The following is a 27250-nucleotide window of genomic DNA, read 5'->3' on the forward strand; positions in this document are numbered from 1 at the left end:
CATCCTGTTTTTATGCCCTGTCCCTGTACCGGATCCAGTTCCGGTTTTTAACTTTGTCTTGTTTTGTCTCGGATGGATTACCCGGTTTACTTCCGGATTATACCGTCTGCATAGGGTCCTGAACTACACTTCACGGGAGCTGGTCCAGGCTTCATACCATAGGATGTCGTGGGAAGCCGGAGCCTACCTGGCCAGCAACAAGGGCAAGGCAGGGTACACCCTGGACGGGGCGCCAGTCCATCGCAGGGCAAGCAGAATATTATGTTACAAAATAGGGGAGTCAGGAAAAAAAGAACGCAGGAAATAAGATGGGAATCTGTCAATAATGTAGCTACGCAGGACATGTAGTTCGAGGACACGTGAGTTTTTAATTTTCTTGCACAGCTCTGTCAGCAGAGTAATAAAATCAGAGTCAAAGCCTCAAAGATTTAGGTTGAAAGACCTGAAAATCCTGAAACACAAAGACTTTTTAACAATAAAATAATCACACAACTGAACAGCACAAAACATTACATATTATGAAACGTTGCACTATATACAAAACTACACATCTCAGAGGGCTACATTCTACAGATGTACAACCCCAGAATGCACCAGAAATGCAGAGTAACAACTTGACAGGTCAACAAGAGAAATACCCTGCATTCAAAACAAAAGCCAGCGCAGGACTAAACCTCTCCTTCTACAATATTGATTCCTAACCGTGAATGGGAATCTATTCTTAAAATGCATAACCAATTTAGGAGAGAATGCTTTTAGTCTGAGCATTCCAAAATAAAGGAAATCGCATTTCCCAAAATACTATAAATAGGACAGCAGGTTCTCCATAAAAATGCTCAAATCCCTTAGGCAGAATCTGAAGAAATAAGAAGCAGGAACAGACTGGGAAGCTGTAATAAAAGCACCTTACCCCCGAGTACTGTTCTGGGATCTTTGACTTGCCTTTAAAGTTAAGCTCAATTACAAAATAAATCCAGTTGGAAAATAAATCCGGAAAATTGACACTAGATTGCTTAACATGAAAATCTCTTATATATGATTATTTATGCATCAAATGCATGCAAATGGATATATATGCGTTGGTTTCAATTCATGATCATGCTGTCAAATCCTTAGAAATGGTGCAGAGGATTTTAAAATGAATTGTGGTATTTAAATAAATGATTGTGCAGGCTCTTTTCTCTGTACATTAAAGTAAATCTCAAAGGTAAATATCAATCTATATGAATATGAAGCAATCGGAGACTAGCACACTCATAAAGAAACCAATATTTCATTTACGTATTCCTGGGTGAAAAGCCTGTTAAAATGGAATGGCATTACCATCAATGTGGGTAAACGATTTTGAAAGTCTTATCCTGCAGATGAGGGATGACTGTTTAGCAGCAGGGGTCGAGAGAATGGAAACGGACTGGGATAATGAGAGATGAAGCAATATACAGCTCTACAGATATTTAGTAAACTATCACACTAACAATGCAGCAGGGAGGGTCAGTGGTCAGCTTTGCTGCCTTAGGGTTCAATTCTGGTCCTGGGGTGCTATCAACATGGAGTCTATATGCTTTCCCTGTGTTTGTGTGGGTTTCCTCCCATACTCGTTTGAGGGTGTTAGAGATGGTGACACCGAGAATCTGGAAAGACACAATAACTATGACCTTGTTTGTTTCTAAGGTGATGGGTTATGGAGTCTTGTTTTGAGAGTCAGTTCACATTTCCATTGTTTTATGACCGTTGAGTTGTGTTGAAGAGTGAATGACCTTGTGTGAGGTATCACAATACCTCACAGGAGCCTGTGACACATGTAGGAGCACAGGAAAGATGCACTTGTTGCTATGGCAATAATAAAGCTGTGGGACAGACTCTACTCTGGACTCCACAGTCTGCACACAAAAACATTCTCTTTCTGTGTGACAAAGTCAAGTTCAGGAGGCTTTGTTGTAGACTTATTCAAGTATTATAACACAAATCGTAACGAAAACATGAGTGTGATGCATACCCTATATATACCAACCAAATTTAACTCTATGTGACAAAGTGCATTTTGAGACCTCTCGCCCACAGTTGCATATGTCTTCATTACAGATAACCCTTGAATTGATTCATTGGTTTCATTCCATGAAAGTTTAAACTCAAAATTAAATGTCCTTTGCTTTACATGTAAAAAGTTTCTCACTGGTTCTCAGGTCCGCAAAGTGTATCTAATGATGTTCCCACATTTTAGATATACATATACATATATTATTATCTGTTTAGCACTGGTTAACATAACAGAGAACCAAAGAATTGTCAAATAAATTGCTTATATTGTACAATAAACTGCAGTAAAATCAGAGGAATTTAACTAAAATGATGATCAACAATTTTCTTTAATAAAACCTTAATCTGCTGCCTGTCTGTGAAGTGCTCAATATTAGATGTTGATAGTGACTTTCAAGGCTCCATCACAACTCTAAACTCCTTTGTGTTCAGAGTCCTCTTCGTAGGCTCCGCTCAGTTGAGGCTGGTTCTGTGCTCGCTGTACCAAGGACTAGATCTGGTGATTTGTCTGTTGCAGCTTCATTGTTATAGAATGCCCTTCCTCTGAATCTTCGAGAGACAAATTCTCTTTTCAAATCTAAACTCAGAGCTATTATTGCACTTTTTTTGTGCCTTTTTCCTTATCATTATGTACAGCAGTGCCTTTGGGATTTGGTAAAGCAATGTAAAAATAAAAAATATGATTATTAATTATTATACAAACCCAATATATTGCAGTGATATGTTAACACATTCCCTATAGTGAAGTATACCAGTGGCAGCACTATGCTTTATTATCCATATCAACAGCAGGGACTTGGAAGCTTGATAATGTTGATAATGATTGGAACACAGATGGAGCAAAATACTGTCAAATCTTACATTATAACATGCTTTGTACCTAAAAGTGAGACAAATACACAATGTTTTAGTGGGGCAATGATCCAAAACATAAGGCCAAAATCTATACGAAAGAATATATATACAGTATGAAAGTGAGTGTCCCTGAGAGGCCCAGCAAAAGTCTGGATTTCAAGCCTAATGATAATCTATGGAAAAGCCTGGCAACTGCTGTCCATAGCAGTTTTCAACTTCAGAGAACTGAGTTCACATTGCTTAGATATATATAGCTTATACAATCAACACACTTCAAGTTTATTCCTCTTTTGCTTTATTGACATTTACTGTAACCTATCGTACCATATGTGGTCTTCATTTTGAGTATTCAGATTCGGAATAAAATATGAAGGCATCATTTTGTAATTCCACAAGAAAGGACACTGCAAGAAGGATGTGAATACTTTGGCAGGGGACAGTACGTAGACTTATTTCTCATCCTCTCGATGAGACAGATAATTCCACTTTCTTCACTGATTAAGTGTACAGCGTTTATCCACCCAGAACTGGGTCAGTCTGTACTTTATCTCACTCTGCCTTCTGACATTTCTATTCTATATACTTTGCCTGTGTGCAGATGAGGTTGCTGTTCACCTGTTCCCACATTTGAATCAGCTCATCAGGAGTCAATTTATGAACCAGCAGCAAGTTACGGTATAAACAGGGGTCTTTCATCCCATTTCTTCTGCTTTTAACTTTGATGCCCAGTGTCTTAATGCCACCGTGCTCCTTGGGGCTGACCCGGAGCACTCTGAGACACAAGCCTATAAACGCATCATCAATAGGGAAGAGTTCCAGCTCATTAGAAGCACCGTACATCCTCATAGCCAAGGGGCCTCCCATGAGGAACCCTCCTCCTCCTACATATGGAGGGTAAAAAGTCTCACTGAACATCACTTCTGGGATGAAGTATTTGCTATTCCTGTCTCTGTTTGGAGCAGAGGTTGTAAGGACATCCCCAGTGATCAAGTCTGTTGTGTTCTTGTTACTTTCCAGAAATTCTACTACATTGACAGTGTTTACAAAGACATCATCGTCTCCCTTGAAGATGTACGGCACGCTTTGACAATAGATGGAAAACCACTTTAGAAAGCCGACCTCCTTGATGGTGAGGTTGTAGAAACTGTCTTCAAAGTCCCACTGGAGAATGTCCCCAAACACCCTGTCCTCGTACTCCAGGAGCTTCTGGTGGTGAGCCTGCTCTTCTCCTTTGGAGTCTGTCCCCAGCAGGAACAGGAGCCTGATCTTCTTGCCCCTGATCTCCTTCTCCTGCCCCCAGGTCCTGCGGATGGCCTCCCTGCGCTTGTACTGTGTGATCACGGACTTGACCACCATCAGGAGATAGATGTCTTCTCCGCATTTCTCTGGATGGTTAAAGATCATGGGGAAGTACCGACAGTGCCGGTACAACAGGAACCGCTGGATACGTTCCCCCACTCCAGCAAACCACGGCATGCTGACCATGCTGGAGTTGGCAGAGCAGTTGGCAGTTGTAATGTCCCATCCTTGGACCAAGCTGTTGTCAATGTGCGATCCATTGTCATACTCCATCCAGAAGGCTCCCCGTCCCCGGGAGGACATACTCTTACTGCCTTTCTGTCTGTCCTGGTAATTCTTCTCAGGAACAAGATTCTGGTACCTCAGCATTGTTACCTGCACAATGACAACTGTTACCACAAGGATGACCGCTAAAATGAGTCCTCGGAGGTTTTGATAAATTTTCTCCCTGATTCCACTGAGAGACCTACAAAGTAAGGAGAAGAAGAGTTACAGCAGGCATGCACAACTACTGGAATAATATGTGATTTCAATCCCAGAAACATGACAGAAAGATTTTTCCATGTTTTGGTAACAGAGGATGAGAAGGATGTAGGGGCAAAGTGGTCAAAGCCATGTTTATGTTGTTGCAAATGCTATCCTTGAACTTCTCATTTAGAATACTTAATCCAAATATTATAAGTTCTTAAATGTTTGTGTGTGTCCTCACTTTAAAAGGAAAACATCTTGTGTGCTATGGATTATACAAATTAATATACCAATATGGAATAACATAGCCATTTAACATTCTGTACCATATACAGGCCAGAAACCAGTGTCAAACAATGAGGAAACACAGGTAGCTCATGCCTCTGTGAGCATCCACTGTATCTATAGAGCTATGCAGATTAAAGAATACCAGGTAAGGTTACAAGGTTATTTATTGTGCTCTCTGCAATTACCCACCAGTAGGAAACTTGTGAGCAAGGCAGTAGTTGAACAAGGAATGACTTAAGAAGTTAGTTTCTGTGAACTTGGAAAAGACAATTGATACTGACCAGTTCATGCCACATCCAGCTCTGTTGTGAAATGAGACACAGGGAGAAAGTGGAGAAAAACAACTAGGCTTTTCCCTTGTCGAATACCACTTCAAGTCAAGGGTCAAACCTGAGAAGAATTGAAAGTCTAGTCCTACATCACCGAGGAAGCCAAATCTAGATCTTTTATAATGTCTACACTGTTGACATCTTCTCTGTCAACTTATCCCACAGTCTGAGGAGGCTGCCCCTTCAGGAGGACAAACCAGCAATAAAGACCAGAAACCAGATCTCCCTTCAGCTTTCAGAGTCCAGATAAGCCTTGAGAATGAATCAGACTGAATAAGAATGAATGTATGTGCTTTTCTTGTGTCCTGTCAACCATGACACTGGATTCAACAACAAAGGAAATCGATTTGTGTTGTCTGAGAAATTTGATTCCTTTCTTTTGCATAAGGCCGAAGATCATTCACTCTTCTCTTATTATTATTACTACCACAAAACCAGAGTACACAAGATGTTAATTGGTTGTTATTGTTAGACCTTTCTATGTAGGTCTACAGATCTTGGGGTGGAGTGGTGGCTCTGTGGCTAAGGATCTGTGCCTGTGACTGGAAGGTTGCCAGTTCAAATCCCATGGGCGGCAGAGGAATCCTACTCTGTTGGGCCCCTGAGCAAGGCCCTTAACCCCAACTGCTCCAGGGGTGCCATACAATGGCAGACCCTGCGCTCTGACCCCAAGCTTCTCTCCCTGTCTGTGTCTCCATAGAGAAAAGCTGGGGTATGCAAAAAGACAAATTCCTAATGCAAGAAATTGTATAGGGCTAATAAAGAAGCATTACATTACATGTATACATCTTTAATTGTAAGTTCCTTGTTCAGTATTTTTGCCTAGCGCAGAACCTTTTAAAGAGTCTGCCAACCCTAACAGTCCTTCTTGAGTGATTAGCTAGTCTTCAGAATTCACAGATTTCAGAATGCACTGTATTAACACGTTGAATTATCTGTGTGTCAATATAAAATCAGTGCTCTGTGCTAGAAAACAAAATTTTGCGTGTTCTCAAAAAGATTTTGAGCAGGTTCATAATTTCAAAGGTAGGACTGTAGAAAGCCAACCCTCATATTACACTGACACGTACCCTCTTTTATAGGAAATCTTGTTTTATACAATAATAAGATGTGAAGCAGAGCTGAGCCTAAAATGCTGCTTACTTTTATATTTCCAAACAACATGTACAGCTCGAACATTTTCCCAAACAACAGTGCAACTCGAACGTTCAGACTTTCATCTATCCTTTTAATCCTAATGATGTATTAATTCTTAATTCTGAAAGGGTCGTTAGACCAATGGCACTGACGAGTGTTCACATTTGTCAGTAGTTATGATGATCACGGGGGAAGGCAGGGTTAATGATCGCAGTCCGCATCACATTGTTTTAATAATTAATATTTGTTTGTTCACATTGTGGCTCTGATGTATTACTCTTTCACCGGAGCATACAATTTGTAACATAATTAAAAAGTTTGTTTACGAGCATTGAATCGTACAGCAGACACTGTACTAATAGATCCCGTTATACAGCAATGATCTCTGCCAGTCCAGACAAAAAAACTTTAACTAGTGAAAAACATATTAGAGCAACATGTCACGTCGTTTTCCAAACCACTTTATACCGTACGGTGAGGCAGGAAGCCAGAGCCTACCCGGCCAGCAGCGAGCCCTGGACACCCTGGACAGGACACCAGTCCATCACAGGACAAGTACAAGCCAATCGTACATGGGGACACTCTGAAGGCCACGGTAAAGGCAGAGGGGGGAAATTTGGCCTGGACACCAGGAGAACTCCCTATTCTTATCGCGAAATGCCCGGGGATCTTTAATGACCACTGAGGGTCAGGACCTCGGTTTAATGTCTCATCTGAAAGACGGTGCCCACTACAGTATAGTGTCCCCACCACTATACCAGGGCATTAGGACCCACACAGACCGCAGGGTGGGCGCCCCTCACTGGCGGTCAGTACCCCCCACAGGTACTGACCAGGCTCAACCCCGCTGAGCTTCAGTGGGTAGCCAGTTGAGAGCTGCTGGCTGATATGGCTGCTGTCTAGGGCAAACATTAAAACACATTATATTAGTCCGTTAGAAAGAGAGTGATACAGTACATTACGTTGGAGAATGTTGGAGAAGAACAGCGAACCTTTTAATAATCCAGTTCTTCAGGCACAATGTTCCTTTTTCCATCGGTTAGACCGTACTAGGAAAGGATGCACAGTTTAAGGTAAAGATCATAAGAAACCTTTGGGTTGCTACATACAGCTGTAGGCAAAAAGCCCACAAAATAACCCCAACACAATGACTTCATTACGTACTGTATGTAAAATGGCATACCAAACATATGACCACAATCTAAAACTTGTAAGAAATAAGATATTTCATGAAACATAAAAGTATGTCCAATTAGGCTGACCTCCTGTATTGACATTTTCTTAGACGTGGATACAGGTTCTCCTAGCTCGTTTAATGATGACCCCAGTTGTGCACACATGTACCTATTTAGACATTTGACCATCCCACCTTTCAGAGGATCTTTTGTTCCACCCAACTGCCTTTCCGCCCTGTGCATTGCTCCAGAGTTTGAGCACAAGAACAAAGACGGAAGATATGATTCTAGTTTGAATTTCTGATACACTGTCACGATTGTAGTCCTTGCCCCTCAAGGGCGCTCTGGCTCGTTCACTTTTTAGTTGACTTCGTGCTCCTGCTCCCTGTTCCAGCCTCCCTACAAAAGCCAGACGCTCAGGGTGTTCCGGGCTCTGCACCAGAATACAGATGCCCTACGTCCACGGCTTGGGTGGTATTCGCCTCCTAGGTGTTCTGAAGAGCCCGAGCCCGAGCCCGGGAGCTGGAGCACCTGGTTCCATTCCCCCTTTCTTCCCCCTGACCCCTCGCCAGATCCCGCTCCGGTTTGTAACTTTGTCATGTCTGTCTACAACCCCTCACCAGATTCCACTCTGGCTTTTAATCTTGTCTTGTTCGTCTTGGATTGATCACCCAGCTCTGGACCTTGGCCTCACCACTGATTTCCCTTTGGAATCCCTTTTGGATTGTTCACCCTGGACTACACACCCCCCCTGTTCGTCTACCAGCCCTGTTCCTCGTCTCCTCCCTGTGTGTGTTCACTCCCTTACGGATTGTGTCGTCTGCATTGGGTCCTGAAAGACGCTCTGTAACATATACAATCTATCAAACGGAGTGAATGTACTGAAGAAAGGCATGCATGATGCCATGCTATGTTAATTTTAAGGTACATGCAATAGTTCTTAAGGAGCTGAAAAGATTGTGAAAAATTTTAGCGAATCAGCATATAAAGAGGTACTCAGTGTCTCTGTGGAGTCTGAGTGTAGCCAAGCTCCTGCCATAGCATGGAATGTAAAATGAATACATAACGTGTTCTGGAAGTTGAGAATTCCTTTTTGTAGTATTAAAACCAGAGGTCAAAGGAGAGGTAGAGTTATACCCTCCTGTATGAGGCGCACAAGCTTGGCTTTCTGTCTCCATGGAGATTTGACTTTGGTTTTGAAGAGGCACATATCGTTGAGTTCTACATTTCTTGATCACTGTGTATTCTCTGAGAATACTAAAACTCTTCATCTAACCCCCTCTCTGTCTGTCTAGGGACAAGATAATATCCGTTGGAACAAATGGCAATTTTGCATGTTTAAACCAGATGTGGCAACAATAACTGTTGTCTGACTTCCTCTTTAGTCGACAGCAATTCAGCTATGAAAATATCCTGTCAAGAACAGCACTCACAGAGTCTTCCTGTAAAACAAATAATTTGGGAAAACATTTGGCCTTCCTTTTCTTCTGGAGCATCTCTGTGGTTGTTGGAGGTGAAAAAGTGTGACTTTTGGTGTTATGACTTAACTAAAAATGATTACAGCTATAAATGGATTAAGAAAAAAATCAAATCTGCCTCTTATAGAAATTTCAATTATTCATGATGTTATGGAAGATCACAACAGTCTGGGGTCTTGGACTTTAGCACCACAGACATTGGTTATTAAATCTGCATGATTTTACAGTAATGCTTTTTGGCATTAAAAAGAAAGTTTCTACTTTTCAGTAGATTTATAGTCTAACAGGAAATTTTGTATTTACATAGATAACAGTACTTTGTTAACTGTTAGTTAACACTCCAGAGTGTGTCACAGGAATGCTGACAGGAATGTCTTGGGGAAAACAGACATAAACACAGGCATGGGCCAAAAAATGTAACTGAAAAAAAAAGGTAACTGACAGCATCAGATGTCCCTTTCTATCCCAACTCAGCAGGTCATGATGCCTACTGGCTTCCCGAAAATCTCACAAATGCGTCTCCCTGACACACAACTCTGAGGCTCACTTGGTCTCTCAGTCGGTTTCTAACTTTCAACAAGTCATTTTCCTAAGGAAATAGGCCTTGTGAGCAGAAGCACAATAAAAAATAAACCTAACAGTACGTGCCACAGTACTGTGGGGTCTTTATAAGTAAACTCTGTACTTGTAAGGCCACTTGTTACAGTATGTGGCCTTTAAGGACATGCACATTAATAATAATGTTCTTAAGGAGATATAAACAGGGGTTACATAAAGACAAATGAAGTTAACTATGAACTCTTAAAGAATAGTGAAAAAGTTCACAAAGTAACTGAACAAAGTACTACAAGAGAAGACATCAGGAACTGGGGAGATGCACTATGGATGACAGGAGAGAGTTTTTTCAGTGAGATCTCAGATTGAAGCCTGGAAATTGGAGACAAAAGCAGAGAAGACTAAGAGAGCAATCGCCAGAGATCTGGGGAGGAAGAGATAGAATTGAAAGAAATAGAGAATATGGCAGCTGATGGACATTGTGCAAATATGAAAATCTAAAACCGAAGTCTGGACCCAGGATTGATCTGGATATATGCCAAGAATGCTCTGGCTAAAAGGAGTATCCTACCCTCTCAAAAAATAAAGTGAACAGAACCCTTTCAGGTTTAAACAAAAACCAAGAGCGGAACCTGATCCAAGTATCCAAACCCCTGCCAATGCCTCTGAAGGACATGATCCGGCAGTGAAATATGAGCCAAAGGAAACAAGTGGAAAGTCTGTGTGATTGCACTGAAAATGGGGAACAGAAGGAGTTCCTCACTCAGAGGGCTGGGGGTGTGTAACAGGCAGTTCAGGTGTGCTACTGCAGCCGATGCCTTCAACTCTTTCAGGACAGGGGCTCATTCAATCTATTGGCTGCTAAATGTCAGAGGACTGAATAGACGGAATGCCCTCTGCCCGTTTGTAATCATTCTCACGAAACCCCTACTCCTATGACGGGAGCGTGTCATCTCTCACCATAAGGGAGCTTTCGCTTGAAAATCCGACTTCAGAGTTCCGAGGAAATCTGTGTTGGGCACATTGAAGTAACACCACTGAAAATATCCTGTCAAGAAGGGCGCACAGAGTCTTCCTGTGAAACAAATACTGCGACTCGCCTCACGCGAAACTATGTCAGCAAAAAAAAAATGACATCTGTGAAACCTGTCTGCCTCTGTCCTTGGTTTCTCGTGGCGTCACAGAAACTTTTTGTCTCTTTTCTTCTCCTTTCAGTGTGGAATGAACCTCTACCTGTTCCTCTGCGTGCCCGATAGTCCTCCGATGAGCACTGACGTTACCACGTTGGAACTAATAATTAAAGTAAGCTTAAAGTCATAACGCAGGTGGAATTATCAGGATAGTAAAAGTAGTGATCACAGACCATCCTGATATAGATTTCACTCTGGAATTCTCAAAACAGAGTAGTTATTATGACAATAAAGCCTATTCTGTTTGTTAACAAACAGAGCAAGGGGACTAATCACAGACTAAGTGACCTTCAAACAAGAAATCAATCCTATTGCATCCATCTGGAAGAAAAAAGGGTTATGCAGATTCCGAATGACCAAAAAGCCTCAGGCTTCTAACCTTTGTTTCTCACAGGTCCTCTTTGTGTTATGTAATGGCTGGTTGAGAAATCGGGTGGCAGGATTTACTCTCCGGATCAGCTTCTACTTGTGTTTTTGTGTCTCTGCCGTTGCAATGACCTTCGGGTTAGTAGACTGAACCAGCTAGTTCTGTGGTCTTAATTCTGTAATGGTTATTAAAACAGTGTCAACTAATACAAAGAGGTCACATTTCCCAGTAGGAATTAAAAGACTGTTTACAGGCACGAACATACAGCAAAAAGCACTACCCTTTAACCAAAACAATATGTATTAATTACTTTACATGGCATTGATCTTACACCTTACTGAAAAAAAGAAAACTTTAGAGATTGATGTATAGAAGAATAATATTTTAAAGGATTTATTGGTTCAAGGTACAATGATTATTAATAACTGGTTGGATATTACTAGGAATCGACACATTAAACGAGAAGTTTAAAAAGAAACCTCTGTTATGTCACATACTGTAGTCCTCCAAAAACACTTGCTCTAATCCATACAGTGTGTACAAACAGAGCTCCACACAGACTTTATGGAAAATGTGCCAACGAGCGAGTGTCCCACAGTTTCTTGCAGAAATGAGAGATTTAATGGAAACTTAAGTGTGTCCAATTAGGTTAATCTCACATTTTTTAATTTTACTAGCTTCTCCTAGTTTTTTTAATCAGATGATAATTATCATTTAAGGGATGTTACACCTGTACACTCTGTTATTAATTGTAATAAACTGTAAATTTCACAATGACACCTAATGATGCCAATTTACATTTTACAAATTGTTAATTGAGACAAAATATTTCATTTACTATTTACTATTTTTATTTATTATTTATGCACAATTAACACAGGTATTTAAACAAAAAACTCCTAATATTTAAAAGAAGATGTGGAGAATATAGCAACATTGTAATACTCACATTTTCTGAAGAAAATAAAACAGATGAGGTATATAGAAGTGGAGACAAACTCTTTTCAGGCGACTGCAGGTTACCTTTCAGTCAGAAAAAACAGCTACTGTATGTTTAAAAGAATTCCTGACACACATACACCCCTCATGTTTTCCTGATAAAACCAGTTGAGCACGTGCACATGCTCAGATATTTGACTATTCTTGTATTCAGAGGCTCTTGAGCCTTTTGTGTAAGACAAGGGACTACTTCTTTCCTCTAGAGACTGAGCACAAAGGCAGAAGGTACAATTGTAGTTTGAACCTTTGAAGCAAAATAAAGCCTATGAAGTGAGCATACAGAGGGAAGACGTACGCAGTGCCACAAAAACTAAAATGCAAAACACTGAAATGATCAGGTTGACAAATATAAAATTAATAAATAAATGTATTATTTTTTTATTCATAAAATAATACTTCTGGTGCTGTAATAGATATATCAGTACTCACCATCGTCATGGGCTGTAGAGTCTAGGTGTCGTATAGCAATGTCGTAACACAGAAAGTGCAATGAATGAGTTCTCAGGTTATGAATTAACCACACGTCACGGGAGAATTGAGCTAAAACCTGCTGGATCAGGTTTAATTTCTGTCCCTGCAGAGCATTGCTTTAGAGCCCGCGGCTAGCATCCACTGTATCAGGGTAGGGGGACAAGATAACATCTATTGGAACAAGTCTCCAGTTTTTCAGATTTGTACCCAATGTGGCAGCTTAACAAGAAAATGTGTGACTTTCTCTGGTTTCTCTTTGGTCGGCAGTGTGTGCAGGTCCAAATCGGCACACCTGCATGGCTTTGCACAGAATGAACTGAAGTTGCTCTTCCTTTAAAACAATTCATCTGGGGGAACTTAAGGACATACTGGAGTTAGAAAATATTCGGCCCCTTTTTCCTCTGGTAGTTAGAAATGAAAAAGGCAGTGACATTTGGCATTGTGACTTCACTATGACTATGAACACAGAATAATTAACAAACACATTTCATATCTACCTCTTACAGAAAACCCCACAAGCATCATGCTGTCTCTCATTTAAGCAACTTAGAGTAATAAGGTAGTTATTGGTTATTTAAACTACAAGGCTATGTGGTAATACCTGTTGTGCAACTTTCAGTACTTCCTGGAGATAGTGAATACTGATCTAAAGAGGTGAAACTGTTTATTTACAAAGGCACTATAGTAGCTCTGACATATCATGGAAAGTTTTCAGTTAAACAGACTCACAAAGCGGCTGTAAGGTAGAGAGTTGGTGCTCTTTTATTGCCAATGCAAGAAAATAAGATGACCACAAACTAAGCTCTTCTTTGAGCTACTTGCTAACTTCTTCAAATGTGCCTTACTGTCTGTAGTCAGGAGGCGTAGATGGTCACTGGCTTTTATATTTAATGTAGAAAGGAGAGGAATATCCCATTGCAGGCAGCAGAAATGTAATCTCTAAATAATAAATGGGAAATGATGAGATTGAAGACGTTACACATGGAAAAATATAAGTGATCATTTCCATTTTCTAGGCCATATGGGAAAGCAGCAAGCAAACAAATGGTAAGATACTTTATAGTTCAAAGTGCAGAGTATAAATTAAGAGAAGTTATGTTAAATAACTGTAAAGGGTACAATTCACCACTAAGTTCCTTTTCAGAAAAGTGTTTTTTTTATTAAAATAAAGGTATCGCTCAGAAGAAAGGTACTGAAGAGGAAATTCTGCTTCTGAATTTGACTGGGGAAAAAATCCAAAGGAAGAAGCTGGACACTACTGTACATGGAACTGCAAACCAAAAGGTGATTCTTATGCAAAGCATTTTGAAAGCCAATACCAGGACTTCAAGAAACGAGAGGCATGAATTATCGAATCGATAAGCTACTAAGCTTCCTTGCATTGTCATTGCATGATCTTACAGACAAAGGCAAGAAGGCATTGAGGAAGACCGCTGAACAGGGAACAGTACATTCAGAACCTACAGCCCCGGCTGCAGTCTGTCAAGGCCACTCTGCACTTAAGGGTTCTTAAAGTCTCTCTGACCTTTTCCCCTCTTTGCAAGCTCGCTTCCTTTCCCCCTGTCCCCTCTATAAAGAGGGATCCCTGCCCTCGTCTCGCTCTCGTTCATGCTACCCAGTGCTGTGCCACCGTGTGTGGGCTGCAGATACCATCTCCTGCCTTTCCTCATGCACCACCGACTCTGTCTGTCATGAAGTACCTCCCAAGGTGAGGGGCAACATTGTTAGGATTCGTAGAGAGGACTGAATGTTCTGAGGCTTTTAAGCTGCTCAGCAGGCTAGTCAGGGGCTTTCAAGAAGTCTAGTGAGAAGCTATTGTAATTGCATGGTGTTAATAGGTACTTCTGTTTCCCTTGAGGGTGTATTGTATGCTGCTTAGTTCAGGTGGGTAGCTGTGTCAGCAGGCGTAGGCTGCAAAGGAACAAGTCATAGATTTATTCCATGCTGAAAAAGAGAAGAACATATTTCGGCCGTGGAGCCTTCTTCGGGTGTGTGAACTTCGAGTTCACAGGTGTGTCACACCTGAAGAAGGCTCCACAGCCAAAACGTTGTGTTTTCTTTCTTCTTTTTTTCAGCATGGAATAAACCTATTACTTGTTCCTTTGTCTGCTGCTTTTCCACTTATTTACCTCTTAAAGGCCTTCTTTAACAATACCCTGGAGTAGGGCGTGTCGCGCACCGAGAAAACAAAAAGTTTGAGAACGCAGCAGTAAATGTGATACAGTAGTAAAACACAAACTATTTTTTAAACATTTTGCAAATAGACCCATTAGTTACATGAAGGAAATCTATTTATAAAGAATATAAATCAGAGTAATACCACTGAAATTCTCCAAGGTGTAAAAATGCTTTAAAAAACATTCCCAATAAGAAAGACCAGGCACAGAACAGATTCATTTCTGAGTAATACATCTGACAAAAAGTGATTGTGATTTGTTACTTTCCCTGTCTCAAAGGGACATCTGTGGACAAACCATCATGAATTGCCTATGTAAATATAACAGAATGGGAATATAACATGAGGAAGAAACAAACTTCCCACATAATGCTTTTCAAATATCTACCAAAAATCAACGCACTACATCAGATACATCATGTAAGTGACTTCTGAGAGCTTAAAAAACACACTATCAATCATTCAATGCTAATACTCTACATTGGAGCCTGCTTTTTTCACTTTACATTCAAATGACTTAGGTTCATACAAAAACACGAGAAACTAAAGTACGCTGTAAAGAAACACACTTACATAAAAAAAGAAAAAAAAAAGAAAAATAATTTTCCATTCACAACACACTTTTCAAAGGTCTAAATCAGATTCCACCCTCCGGGCTATAAGATAATCCTTTTTGAACAGCGTGGAGGATAATACAATTTACTCATATTTTAGATCAGTAGAAAACGCTTGCATCAGTGACACTTTCAGATACAAACAAGAACAAAGGGCACTAGGAGCGCAGAAAGTCACGTTAGCAAATTGAATAAAAACTACAGAATCCATCCATCCATTTCTAATCGCTTCCTTAAATTTAGGATAGCAGGTGCCTATTGCAGCAGGCAACGGGACACTTGACGTCATTGCAGGGCAGACGGACACAAGCACAGCTACACACACTCACAGCAGGGTCAATTTTCCCCAGAAGCCCAAACCACAGAATCACTCGGTAACAAATACACTGCCTCCAGTTAACCCTAAACCCACAAGAGAGACGTATAAAATACTTAAACACACAAAAACGCAAAATAAATTCCAAATTCAGATAGGGTATTAAACAAGTCATCATTCTAGACATAAACAATATCATTAGTCCTAATTCAGTGCAGCAAGTACCTCTTGGCCTTTGTAGGAGAAACATGTAACATTCTTAACTGTATCGGCTCAATATCTCTACAACATCAAACACCAGAAAAAAACCCTAACACTCTCTTCACCTGAGGCTACAAGCATGTAGAAAAACCACAAGGGAACAGTCAGCAAAAGGACAAAGGTCAGATCCAGAAGCCCAACACAGAACTCTGTTTTGGATTGAATCTTAAAATGTTTTGAACTGAAATTGAGAGCATTAAAATAACTCAGTTTTCTCTTTCTTTATCTGTTTCACCAGGGCTCATGTGGTGGTTGCTGGTGAAACAGATAAGAAAAGCTCCACACAACAGCTTGTGGAAAGTGCTTAGGGAAACAAAGTATCAGAATTCCTAAAATTCCACACCTGAACTAGTTGTAGACACTGTTTAGCACAGATTTAGTTTGACACCAATGCTGATACTGCAGTGCAGTTGACTGACAAGCATCTGACATTTTGACTATTGCCAAAGTAGTGTCGGTATGCATTCCAGTTACCCGACACTGTACAGTTGGAGACATCATTGTCCTTTTAAAACAAAAAAACTGAGATACATTATTGTCTATTTCGTCATTAAAGGTCTGGTGACATTCTTCAAAAATCAGGTGGTTAGCTTCAAGAGAGTTAGGGTGTTAACCCTGATGTCAGGGCTAAATTCCACTCTGGGCTCATGCACTCTTTACTTCCTAAAGTAGCCTGCTCAACCGGTGAAGTATTTTCTGACTTATCAGCCTAAGCTAAAAAAATGTTAAACAAATAAAAACAACAAAAAAATCACAGAATTACAGAAGGCAAAGCATGCCCATTCTGTTTTTCAGAAAAATTAAATCCTTAAAGGTAACTGTATTTCTTTTTGCCCATTGGATAAGGTTTTAAAACATTGTAATGAGAAAAGCCTTCACTCACTTCAGGACGTCAAGGATATATAACCAATGATACTAAGTCTTTAATATCAGGGATAAATATGGTTTGTTTTTTGCAGGATATAAATATAAACTCAAAGCGTTTGTCAGTATTTAAAGCATGAAATTGAATATTGAGATTAAAAATCAAACAAAACCATAAACTCTTTATTAGCTATGGACTAATCTTGTTCTTAAAGTCCCCATCCATCCTATTGGAACAGCTAAACTGCTTACCAGTCTCTCTTGGAGTTTTCAAACCAAACCAAAAATTAAGAAAGAAAAGTGTGGGGTGAATAATTTATCTCATTTACGTAAACTTTTCCCCTGGAGACACCACAACATTTAACCTAAGGAATGGTTATAAGGAAAGTAAAGTATAAAAGCAAGAAAGAACATTATATTATACCTACGGGGTTACCAGGCAAGAATGGGTTATGAACTTTAGTTATTTACATAACTTTGCTCAATGGAACAAATTTGTATTTTTGTCCTGATATGTGATCCAAACAAACAAATGATCTTTGTGGGCCTGAAGTGTTCCTCTTGTGTGTAATCGTTTCATGTTACTGATTAAAAAAAAAAGCACGTTGGGCAATGAGAACTGTAAGCTCTAATATTTGGGCTTTGGCAAAGGCTAGCAGTACTAATTTATAAACAATACAGAAATAAACATAAGAAAGAGTGTTCAAGCAATGGAACTTGTAATAAAAATAAATGTTTATCGTTTGTATTCCTCTGTTACTACTGTGTTATTTCTTTCAATGGTCCTGTAACAAGAGCTCGTAGTGTCTTGTCCTCATCATGATCCAGAACTGGAGCTGTTGACGTTTACAGAACAGATCCCCTGTCTTACAACATGGAAAAGTAAACCCACAGACAGAACAAAACATTCAGTCCCCCAAGAGTGGGGAAAGGGGACAGAAGAGAATATCCCACAGAGAGCTGAACGAGAAGAGGGAGAGCCAGTAGGCTAAGGAAGAGGCTGACTGAAGGCACGGGAGTTTAGGCCAGGGCACACAGAGACACCAGGGACTGCAGAGGGGGGTTGATCGGCTTTAATATGGTGACGGGAGACCACCCTCTCACTGTCGGTTGTGTAAAGAGATAGAAGTTAAAGGCAGGAAGAAGTGGGAAGAGAAGCCAAGTTCTAATAGAGAAAGGGAACCTCTTTGGATACTCATAGATACAGAGCACAGTATTTGGCTGCAGGATTGCAAACGGAAAGCTGAGTGTCTAGGGCCGGATTGTCTTCCTTCCTTTAAAAGGAATTGTCTACATTGTCTACAGAGATATTTGAAGATAACTTTGAGCTTGTCACAGCCTCCAGAAGAGCAGAATTCATATGGACTGCACACTCTTTACATAGAAATCTCAGTGTGCCAGATTTGGAAATTTGAAAAAAACATGGACTAGGTATTGAATTTTTGAGGAATCTGAAAGAAACATAACATTCAGTTCCCTCTGGTGAGCCAGCTATGTTGATTTTATTTCATCATGCACGAATTTTTAGCTTGGCTACCTTGCATTCCAGTCTTTTCATCTCTGCGTTTTTTATGCCTGAAGTTTTTCTGAGACAAAATCCAGTTTTGATAGAAATTTCTACCAAATCTGACCACTTACCTCTTCATGTCTCACACGCTACAGCTGCTCCATTTCCTGTGCCGCAGAGTGGCCATCATCAGTCCCAGAAAATCAAACTCTTTGCTTTCCTTTGAGCTGGAGAAGTGGTTGAGAAGCCCGGCATCTATCGTGTCATCATCCCAGGGGCACAATCCAATCCAAACAGGATAGACTTTTTCAAAAAAAGGTAAATCACAGAGGGTAGGAATATAGAGAATTGCTTTTGTTTGGATTATCCATTGGTTAATAACATTGAAAACAGGGAGTGCAGATAAGAGGCGAACTCATACTGGGGTGAGTTAATTGGTGCAGTACCAAAGGGATTTGTGCTCCACATCTAGACCATACACTGACTCACACACTAGCTTTGGTGGACCTCTTCAGCACAAACACAGAAACACAAACCAGAGGGCGGAAGTGGAATGGTACAGAAGTGCATTTAAAATCCAAGAACATCTTTACCTAAACAAGCTACCCAGTCATGTCATTGAAGCAGATTCCTTGGCTTACTTCAAGAAATAGTTGAATGAGCTCAGCTCCTCAGATCAATTGACTACTAACTAACAAAAAGGCTAGATTACCAAATGGCCTCCACTTGTTAGGTTCCTGGTGATCTTGCACACTGGGGTTAAGGGCTGACAACGTGGGCTCTTCTGAGCCAGGCAGTTACATTGGGATTGCAGCCGTATCCCCCTGCAACTCACAACTGGTAACCCACTGCTGCTAACCAGGTGTGAGCCTGGTCAGTACCTGGATGGGAGACCTCCTGGGAAAAACTAAGGTTGCTGCTGGAAGAGGTGTTAGTGGGGCCAACAGGCGGCGCTCACCCTGCGGTCTGTGTGGGTCCTAATGCCCCAGTATAATGACGGGGACACTATACTGTAAACAGGCGCCGTCCTTCGGATGAGACGTAAAACCGAGGTCCTGACTCTCTGTGGTCATTAAAAATCCCAGGACGTTTCTCGAAAAGAGTAGGGGTGTAACCCTGATATCCTGGCCAAATTTCCCATTGGCCCTTACCAATCATGGCCTCCTAATAATCCCCATCTATGAATTGGCTACATTACTCTGCTCTGCTCCGCACTGATAGCTGATGTGTGGAGAGCGTTCTGGCGCACTATGGCTGCCGTTGCATCATCCAGGTGGATGCTGCACATTGGTGGTGGTGGTGGAGTGTCCAGAAAAGCGCTAAATAAGTGTAAGCAATTATTATTATTATTATTATTATTATGTACTACCAGATGCAGAGAACTTTCCCACAAAGTGGCAAAACCCAAGAAAGTTACATGGCCTCTTCTTTCTTGCAATGTTTTTTAAGTTTTTAATTAACACATTTTCTGCTACTTTAAGAGTTCCATAAGTTTGTGCCGGGGTGGTGGTTGTGGTGGGGTCCTAATATTTTGGCAGGTGACGATATATGGAAGAATTGCTGAGTTGCAGAGGTGCAACTAGTCCTGCAGAGAAAAACATGTGACAGAGCGCAGGTTCATTCATTACTGCAAATATACAGTATATGTGGAAAAGAAGAGACCTGAATCAAAAGTTATCTATGAATGGATTTTTAATCTTGCCCAGATCAGAATCACAGCATACATTGTGCAATAACTTCAAAGTTAGACAAAAATATCAGAACCTTATTTTCAATTAATTTAAAACCCCATTTATGACATTTTTTAAAATCTCAGGTTCCAGAATGCTACAAAGGAAAAGCAAACCAAATCAACAGGTGCAAATCTAACGATCATGATTAATGTTATCATTGGGTCTCGTGAACTAAGACTTTCTTGTTTCAGCTGTACAGGTGGTGTTCCCTTCAGAGCTGTAGTCATACAAGGAATATGTATTCTTAAACAGAGCACTGAACCCAGCGTATTCACAATATTCAGTTAAAAAGTAAACAGTGTGAATAAAATAATCCATGTAGACTTTAAATGGTTCATTTAATTCAAAGTTGTGGGGGAGCTGGAGTCTATCCCAGCAAGCAATGTGCAAAAAGAAGGGGTACACTGGCTTCCGGTCAAATTCCGCGTAGACTTTAAAATCCTCATGCTCACCTACAAGGCTTTACATGGCTTGGCACCTCAATACCTGTCTGAACTTTTATCGCCCTACTCCCCACCTCGCAACCTCCGCTCTTCAAATTCTGCCCTCCTTACTGTCCCCCAAGCCCGTCTACATTGTATGGGCGACAGGGCCTTCTCCTGCTATGCCCCCAAGCTCTGGAACTCCTTGCCCAAGGATATCAGAGAGTCACCTTCTCTAAACTCCTTCAAATCCAGACTCAAAACCCTCCTTTTCAGAAAAGCCTTTACTTAACTGGTTCCATTCTTCACCCCTCTGCTCTTCTTAGTACCATCTTCCACGGTCTCCTCTATTGTTATTGTTGTATTGTTGTAATTATAATTGTGTCCTGTCTTGTGAAATTGTCTTATTTATTGTTGTAGTCTTCTTATTTATTGTTATTGTCATCCTGTAAAGCGCTTTGAGAAGCCACCTTTAAAGGCGCTATATAAAATAAAGTTTTTTATTATTATTATTATTACATCCTGGATGGGATACCACTCCATCACAGGCCACACACACCGGGGGAAATTCTTCCAGGATCCAATAAACCAACTGGTATGTTTTTGGAATGTGGGAGGAAACCAGAGCGCCTGGAAGAAACCCATGCAAACTTGGGGAGAACATGCAAACTCCACACAGACAGCACACACAGGTCCAGGATTAAATCCAGCGCCCCAAAGCTGTGAGACAACAATGCACTGGGCCTCCATGTCCATACCACCCTAGATAACAATAATCTGCCGCCATGATTTGTTCTTGCGTAATGTTCGATATATAGAAAACAAAAACATTTCATTGATAACAGGCACTGTTCCCAAATTTTCAAGTTACAGTCATAACCTCCCTTAAAAAACATCTGTAGGTTTCTATAGAAATACTTCAAAGGGGTTTTAAGGTACAGATGTCAGCAAAGCCATCTCTTTGTATTACTTCAGATGCAGTGTTGCATGCAGCAAAGTTCCACATGATATGATTCTAATACATTTTTACGATTGTTCATATTCATTATAGCTGTAGCCACGGCATTACTATTTTGTGATGTAATTCAGGACATTATTCATAAACTCAATTTTATCTGAAACATCCATCTGAATTCTATATATAATTATTTCACTTCAGTGACCAGCTGCTTGTTCAGTCGAATCATTCGCCGGAAAAATAAATACAAATGAGTAACCTTGAATATTTTAATAAGAATTCTTCACTGAAAAATACTTGTTTGCAATGTTGCAATGCGTTTAAAGTAACAAGGCAGGGCTTACAGTAAAACCACTTGAAACCATTGTGAACACAACCTCAAGGTGACTGGTGAAACAGGTCCACAGGGTTTGGGAAGGCAATGTCAAACCTGTTAGTTTTGCTTTCCAGTCAAGTTATTTCTATTTGTGGTCATGGGATTCATGATCTTTATGCATAAGTGACCATGTGTGACAAGGATAGATCTAGTACAGTCACCTCAATGTTTAGGAAACTTTTGATCTTGTAGCCAACTATGCTACCTAGTAATGTTGAGGGTGCTAGGACTCTTTCTGCAGCACAACAGGCTCCTTCAGTGCTCCCACACACCAGAAAAGACAGTTTTCCTATCCATCTACCCATCACGCAGAACACATGGCAAACAAGTACAGTATCCACAAAGGACACACACACTCACAGAAATACAGGTATCCTCATGGACCCCACTTACTAAAGGTCCCAGATGAAAAGTCCAGTATTCTCCTTCTGCTGCAGAGGGGAAAGATAGAATAGTCTCAGACATCCTCTTCAGTCCTGGCTGACCCAAACAGTGTGGTCCATTATGCCTTCCCCTGCCCTGTTTTCTCCCGGTCCTGTGTCGGGTAGGGGGGAGGAAGAGGATGCCGGAGTCTTCCTCTGTTTTCTTCTGGAGACTCCCTGGTGCTGGAGTCCTCACTTGGGTTCAGTGGTGCACACCTTGTTCTCCCAGATTCTTCCTGAAACCCCCTCCAGGCCAGACCTCAGGACTTGAAGCTGCGGGGTGGGAGTGCCCTTGCGATATCGTGTGTGTAGGCAGAGCTATTCGCTCGGGGCTCATTAAGAAACTGTCTGCATGCAGACTGGCAGGCATAATTCTCCTCCTGCTCCAGAGCTGCCCCTGTCCCAGGCCTAGATAAACCTGTCCCGCCATCCCACACGTCACCTTTGAACTGTGAAGTTGAACTGACTGTGCCAGGCAGACCCCCAGCCGGGGAGAATCTCGGTGAAACAGAGAAAGACAAACGCACCGATGTCCACAAAGACACTGGCCACCCCATGCAACACAATCCCTGACACCTGCTGTCACACAACTACTTTTGTGTCTTTGTGCTGTAAGAATTTGGTAGGCATTTACATTAATTGTATTTCAGAGTGTTAAAGTCCGTATCTGTTTGAAGCACTAACTGCGACCCATTAAGCTCAACTCAACTTTTGTGCTTTACTCCAGACACTTAGACTAGGAGTCTGCCTAGTCCTGGAGTGAGCTGACTTCTTTCCCCTCAGCATGTACAGTAAAATGTGTGCTCAGGTGGATTCAAATCTGGATTTTGACCAGTGATATGCACTTGCTTTCTTTTCACAAACTCCTTCATAGCATGGGCTGTGATATTTGGGTCATTGGCATGAATGGCACCGATAAAGTGCTGCTGAATAAGTATGGAAGAATACTCTTCTATAAAAGCACACAATGCATTTGACCGAAATGTGAATGAAACATTTCGCAATATGATCACTTGAAACCAAAGACATACAACACAAGGTATGTAGTTGATCTCATATAATGAAATGCATGCATGGAATTAACCAAAAATTAAATCCATATTATATTGCACTCATCAGTCATGCTAGTCTTAAAATCACAAATAATTGTTTGGCTGTACAGCAAAAATAACAGATTTGTTGTCTCACAAACGTGATCAATCGAAGAAAATTATTATAGGTAGTCATTTCCGTTTTTCTATTAGTAAATTATAATAATGAATGTAATTTTTCTTGATTTTCTTGCATTTTAAGCCAGTTCTGAAAGCCGACCCTGTTTCTAAAACATCAGGGGGTTGCGATTCCAAGTATAAGGGGTGCATTGAAAGGCCTAACGAACCCCTTTTTAAAACAAAGTCTCCGCAGGACGCCAGGAATACAAGTGTAGCAGAGGGGTGAATGATCGCTCCAAAAATTAAACCCCTTCAGTTTTGTAGCAATTCAGGGCGTCAATAGCAACGTTTTCCAGCATGTTAAGAGGTAGAGAAGGAATCAACTTTTATAGCAAATCATCTATTGGCATTCTACAGCTCGATGTCTGTTTTAAAATAAAGCCTTAATTAGTTTTTGCCCGTATAGCTCCCTTTCAGTCTGTTCCACCCACAGTGCAATGTTCGCTGCCAAGAGTGATGGAGCAGAAATTGACGTCTGCAGTGGGTCCACTTCCACTTCTAATTCCAGAGACAATCGATTATTTTCAGTCTTTTGGGGCTTTCAAACACCGGCTCTGTAAATAACTGAATCTGCACACAAAGTGACTGCACAAATGCACGCATCCACCTTGCGTCTGGGCAGAGGCAACATTGACAATTACCTGTTTCTGGACTGAAAACATCTACACATCTACTGCTACATCTGTTCTCTTTCTTTTCCCGTTTACAACCGTTTTTTGTGCAATATATGCCAGGGACCCGTGCAATACATTTATATTTATATCTATATCTACATTTACATCTATATTTATATTCATATGTGTGATACAACTTTTCTGCGTACTGTTCTGTTCTAGTTTGTTCTTTGTGTGTCCGGACTGTGGGTAACTCTTTTAGTGCACCCCTCACTGTACTGATTGTATTGTATGTATTGTACTATTATTATTATTGTATCATTCGTTACACTGTGTGTAATGAATGTGTGGCTGTGTTGTCTGTGTAAAGCTGCTGTTGCACTGCAATTTCCCTCACAGGATCAATAAAGTATCTATCTATCTAAACTTTCGGCCAGTGAGTTAACAAAAACCAACAGAAACAAGTGCAGGTAGTTTAAATGCCCTGCGCTGTAAAACCACAAGCTGGTTTTTACTTTATTTCTGCCGACCACTTCGTGCATTAATACAGACCTCCATTCGCAGAGTCTTTTGTTTCAAAGGGGAACTGCAATACTATTTTTATATTTCGAGGTTAGAAAGAATCGGCATTGATAGGTACATTTCAAACCACAATGTAAGCAAAATGTACACAGTACTGTGTAAAACCGATTTACATCACACAATAGATGAAATTCTCAGGCATGCGTAGCGCCATGTTCCGTGATTCAGAATGAGGCAACAAAACCTCCAGTGATGTGTGCGGCCCTATAACATCCATTCTTTTATAATCTTTGAACTTTGAGACGGTTTTGTCAACAAATACTACCTACTTGTTATCTCTGCCTGCAGATCAGGTTGCAACGTTTCTGTGTTGAAATGTCAGCAACACAACCTGTACTTATTCGCTTGTACATCACATTACATTAGTTATCACCAGGACTAGTGAGCAGGAAGGGCCGCTTCCCGTCGCAATTCTCCCAAACTCCCGTTCTCTTCGATGGTGGGACCAGCGGCTTGCAACAACATGGCGACCGTACAGTACTTTCACAAAGTTCATGATTTTGTATTTCATTTGGAATTTGTGATACCGTCAATTATTATTATTAATCATCATCATTCCTTACACTTATATAGCGCTTTTCTGGACACTCCACTCTAAGCGCTTTACAGGTAATGGGGACTCCCCTCCACCACCACCAATGTGCAGCCCTGATTAGTAAAGGCCAATCAGAAATTTGCCAGGATGCTGGGGTAACAGCCCTATTCTTTTCAATAAATGCCATGGGATTTTTAATAACCACAGAAACTCAGGACCTCATACGAGGGACAGTGCCTTTATACAGTATAGTGTCCCCATCACTATTAAAGGGGCATTAGGACCCACACAGACCACAGAGTGAGCACCCCCTACTGTCCCCACTAACACCTCTTCCATTGTCAACCTTTCCCAGGAGTTCTCCCACCCAGGGACTGGCCAGGCTCACACCTGCTGAGCTTCAATGGGTTGGCAGTTGTGAGTGGTAGGTTGATATAGCTGCTGGCTACACTACAAAATTAATTTTGTTACCAAGATTTCATAACTGGTCTGTGAAATGTGATTGCAGCTCCCCTTTAACAAACATCACTGAACATCTTATATCAACTACTGCTTAACTGAGAATTTCCTGATAAGCTCTGTGTATCTATAGAAAGTCAGAGGCTCATATTACAGTATACAATATTTAAACAGATTAACCTATCTCCCTAATCAAATGACAAAGTCACTCAAAGTAGCTTCTTTGTGTTCAAAATTTCCTCCCACATGGTCCAAGGTAATTTGTATAACGTTTGAAAATGAATCTGCCAATTCACTGAAGTATTTGTGACAGAGAATACATTTTGAAGGTTTTCTAAATGCAGATGTAAAAACCAGTAACTGCGAGGTCTGTTCTTAAGAGTAAAATTAACTTCATAATTAATTTAATGAGATAATGTCTCCATTTTTATAGCCAAGCCAAAAATTTCTTTAAAAACATTCTTAACAGACCAATGTGGAATATGGAGGTGGCAAATGTACACTCTATTGCATTTTTCCTACCTGCCCAGAGATGTAAGCTATAGTTCACAAGGGCCGATAGTGTTCTAAACTAAACACTTTTGTTTTACAACAAACAAGAATGTTTATTCTGTACCAACTTTACTGTGCATGTTTTCTACTTTGAAACATATATAATTATCTACTTCTGGATGATTATTCTTTAATGGATAAACTTCTATCCATTTAAGTGACAATAATTTCTTATTCAGCTAATGGGGGTGTTTGTTGTTTGTTGTTGTCTGTGAACTTGCATGACTTTGTGGAAATGTTTCTTTTTGTTCACAACATGATTGTACAAACCCAAAGGCGGTTGAATGAGCTCCTCTTGGTCATAAATCGTGGGTTTATCGATGGGTCAAATGTACAAGTAGAGGTATGAGAAAAAAGAAGTTGCTGTAAGTGAAACAGTAATCCTAAGTAAGGTACTGCAAATGTCCTGTCTTGGAATCTGAGAACAAACTGGACTGAAGTCCTGATCATGATGATTATGATCATCACCAAATCGTTTTTCTCATGCAAAACAGAAACGGCTATCTTGCATTCTAAGTGAATTTGGATCAATGCAAAAATAACTAAATTAAAATGGATCTTCAGATACAGAGCTTAGTTGCAGAATTGATTTAAACCATTAAGCATTTTTTTTACCTTATCCTGGGCCATTAAAGATCCTTTCAAACTCAGTTTAGAAGGCCACCGAGCAGAACACGGACATGAGCAGGATATACATTTACTGTATGTGTGTAAACAGGATCACTTGAAAACAACTAACTGCCCAGGTGGTTTAGCTACCTCAGCGTGACCAAACAAACACTCTGCCTTTGAAATACTTGATCTTTGTAAGCATGATACCACATTATGTTACAGTCTTAAAAAAATACACCTGAAGCAACTCTATTAGAGCAATGACAGCAGGCGACACCACTTTTTCAGACAGCTACTTTCCAAGCTAGGGACTCAGTACGCCTGTAGAAAGAGAGGACACCAGCACCAGAGACGTCATGCACTTCCTGTATTACACTAATCAGCCAAG

The 27250-nt window shown here is 40.6% G+C and overlaps 1 protein-coding gene across 4 annotated transcripts; it reads right to left on the reverse strand.

Annotated features, from left to right (window-relative positions):
• Positions 1-348: 348 nt before the first annotated feature.
• LOC148672632 (UDP-GlcNAc:betaGal beta-1,3-N-acetylglucosaminyltransferase 7-like) lies at positions 349-12672 on the reverse strand. Of its 4 annotated transcripts, XR_015935830.1 has the most exons (4): positions 12128-12557; positions 11191-11353; positions 7406-7462; positions 7195-7312 (listed from the first exon to the last, which is right to left on the reverse strand). XR_015935830.1 is itself a non-coding variant. In XM_088628440.1 (3 exons), the coding sequence occupies exon 3, from the start codon at positions 4558-4560 to the stop codon at positions 3463-3465; it is 1098 nt and encodes a 365-aa protein (XP_088484566.1). In that variant the 5' UTR covers positions 4561-4657; positions 11191-11353; positions 12128-12398; the 3' UTR covers positions 349-3462. The 4 variants fall into 4 exon arrangements, 3 of the variants coding, with proteins under 3 accessions (XP_088484566.1, XP_088484567.1, XP_088484564.1); XM_088628440.1 differs by lacking the exons at positions 7195-7312; positions 7406-7462 and adding an exon at positions 349-4657 and having other exon boundaries at positions 12128-12398; XM_088628441.1 differs by lacking the exons at positions 7195-7312; positions 7406-7462; positions 11191-11353; positions 12128-12557 and adding exons at positions 349-4657; positions 12607-12672.
• Between the last annotated feature and the right edge of the window lie 14578 nt (positions 12673-27250).

The sequence above is a fragment of the Lepisosteus platostomus genome, chromosome 4, assembly GCF_059453375.1.
Source record: "Lepisosteus platostomus isolate fLepPlt1 chromosome 4, fLepPlt1.hap1, whole genome shotgun sequence".
NCBI classification, from domain to species: domain Eukaryota; kingdom Metazoa; phylum Chordata; class Actinopteri; order Semionotiformes; family Lepisosteidae; genus Lepisosteus; species Lepisosteus platostomus.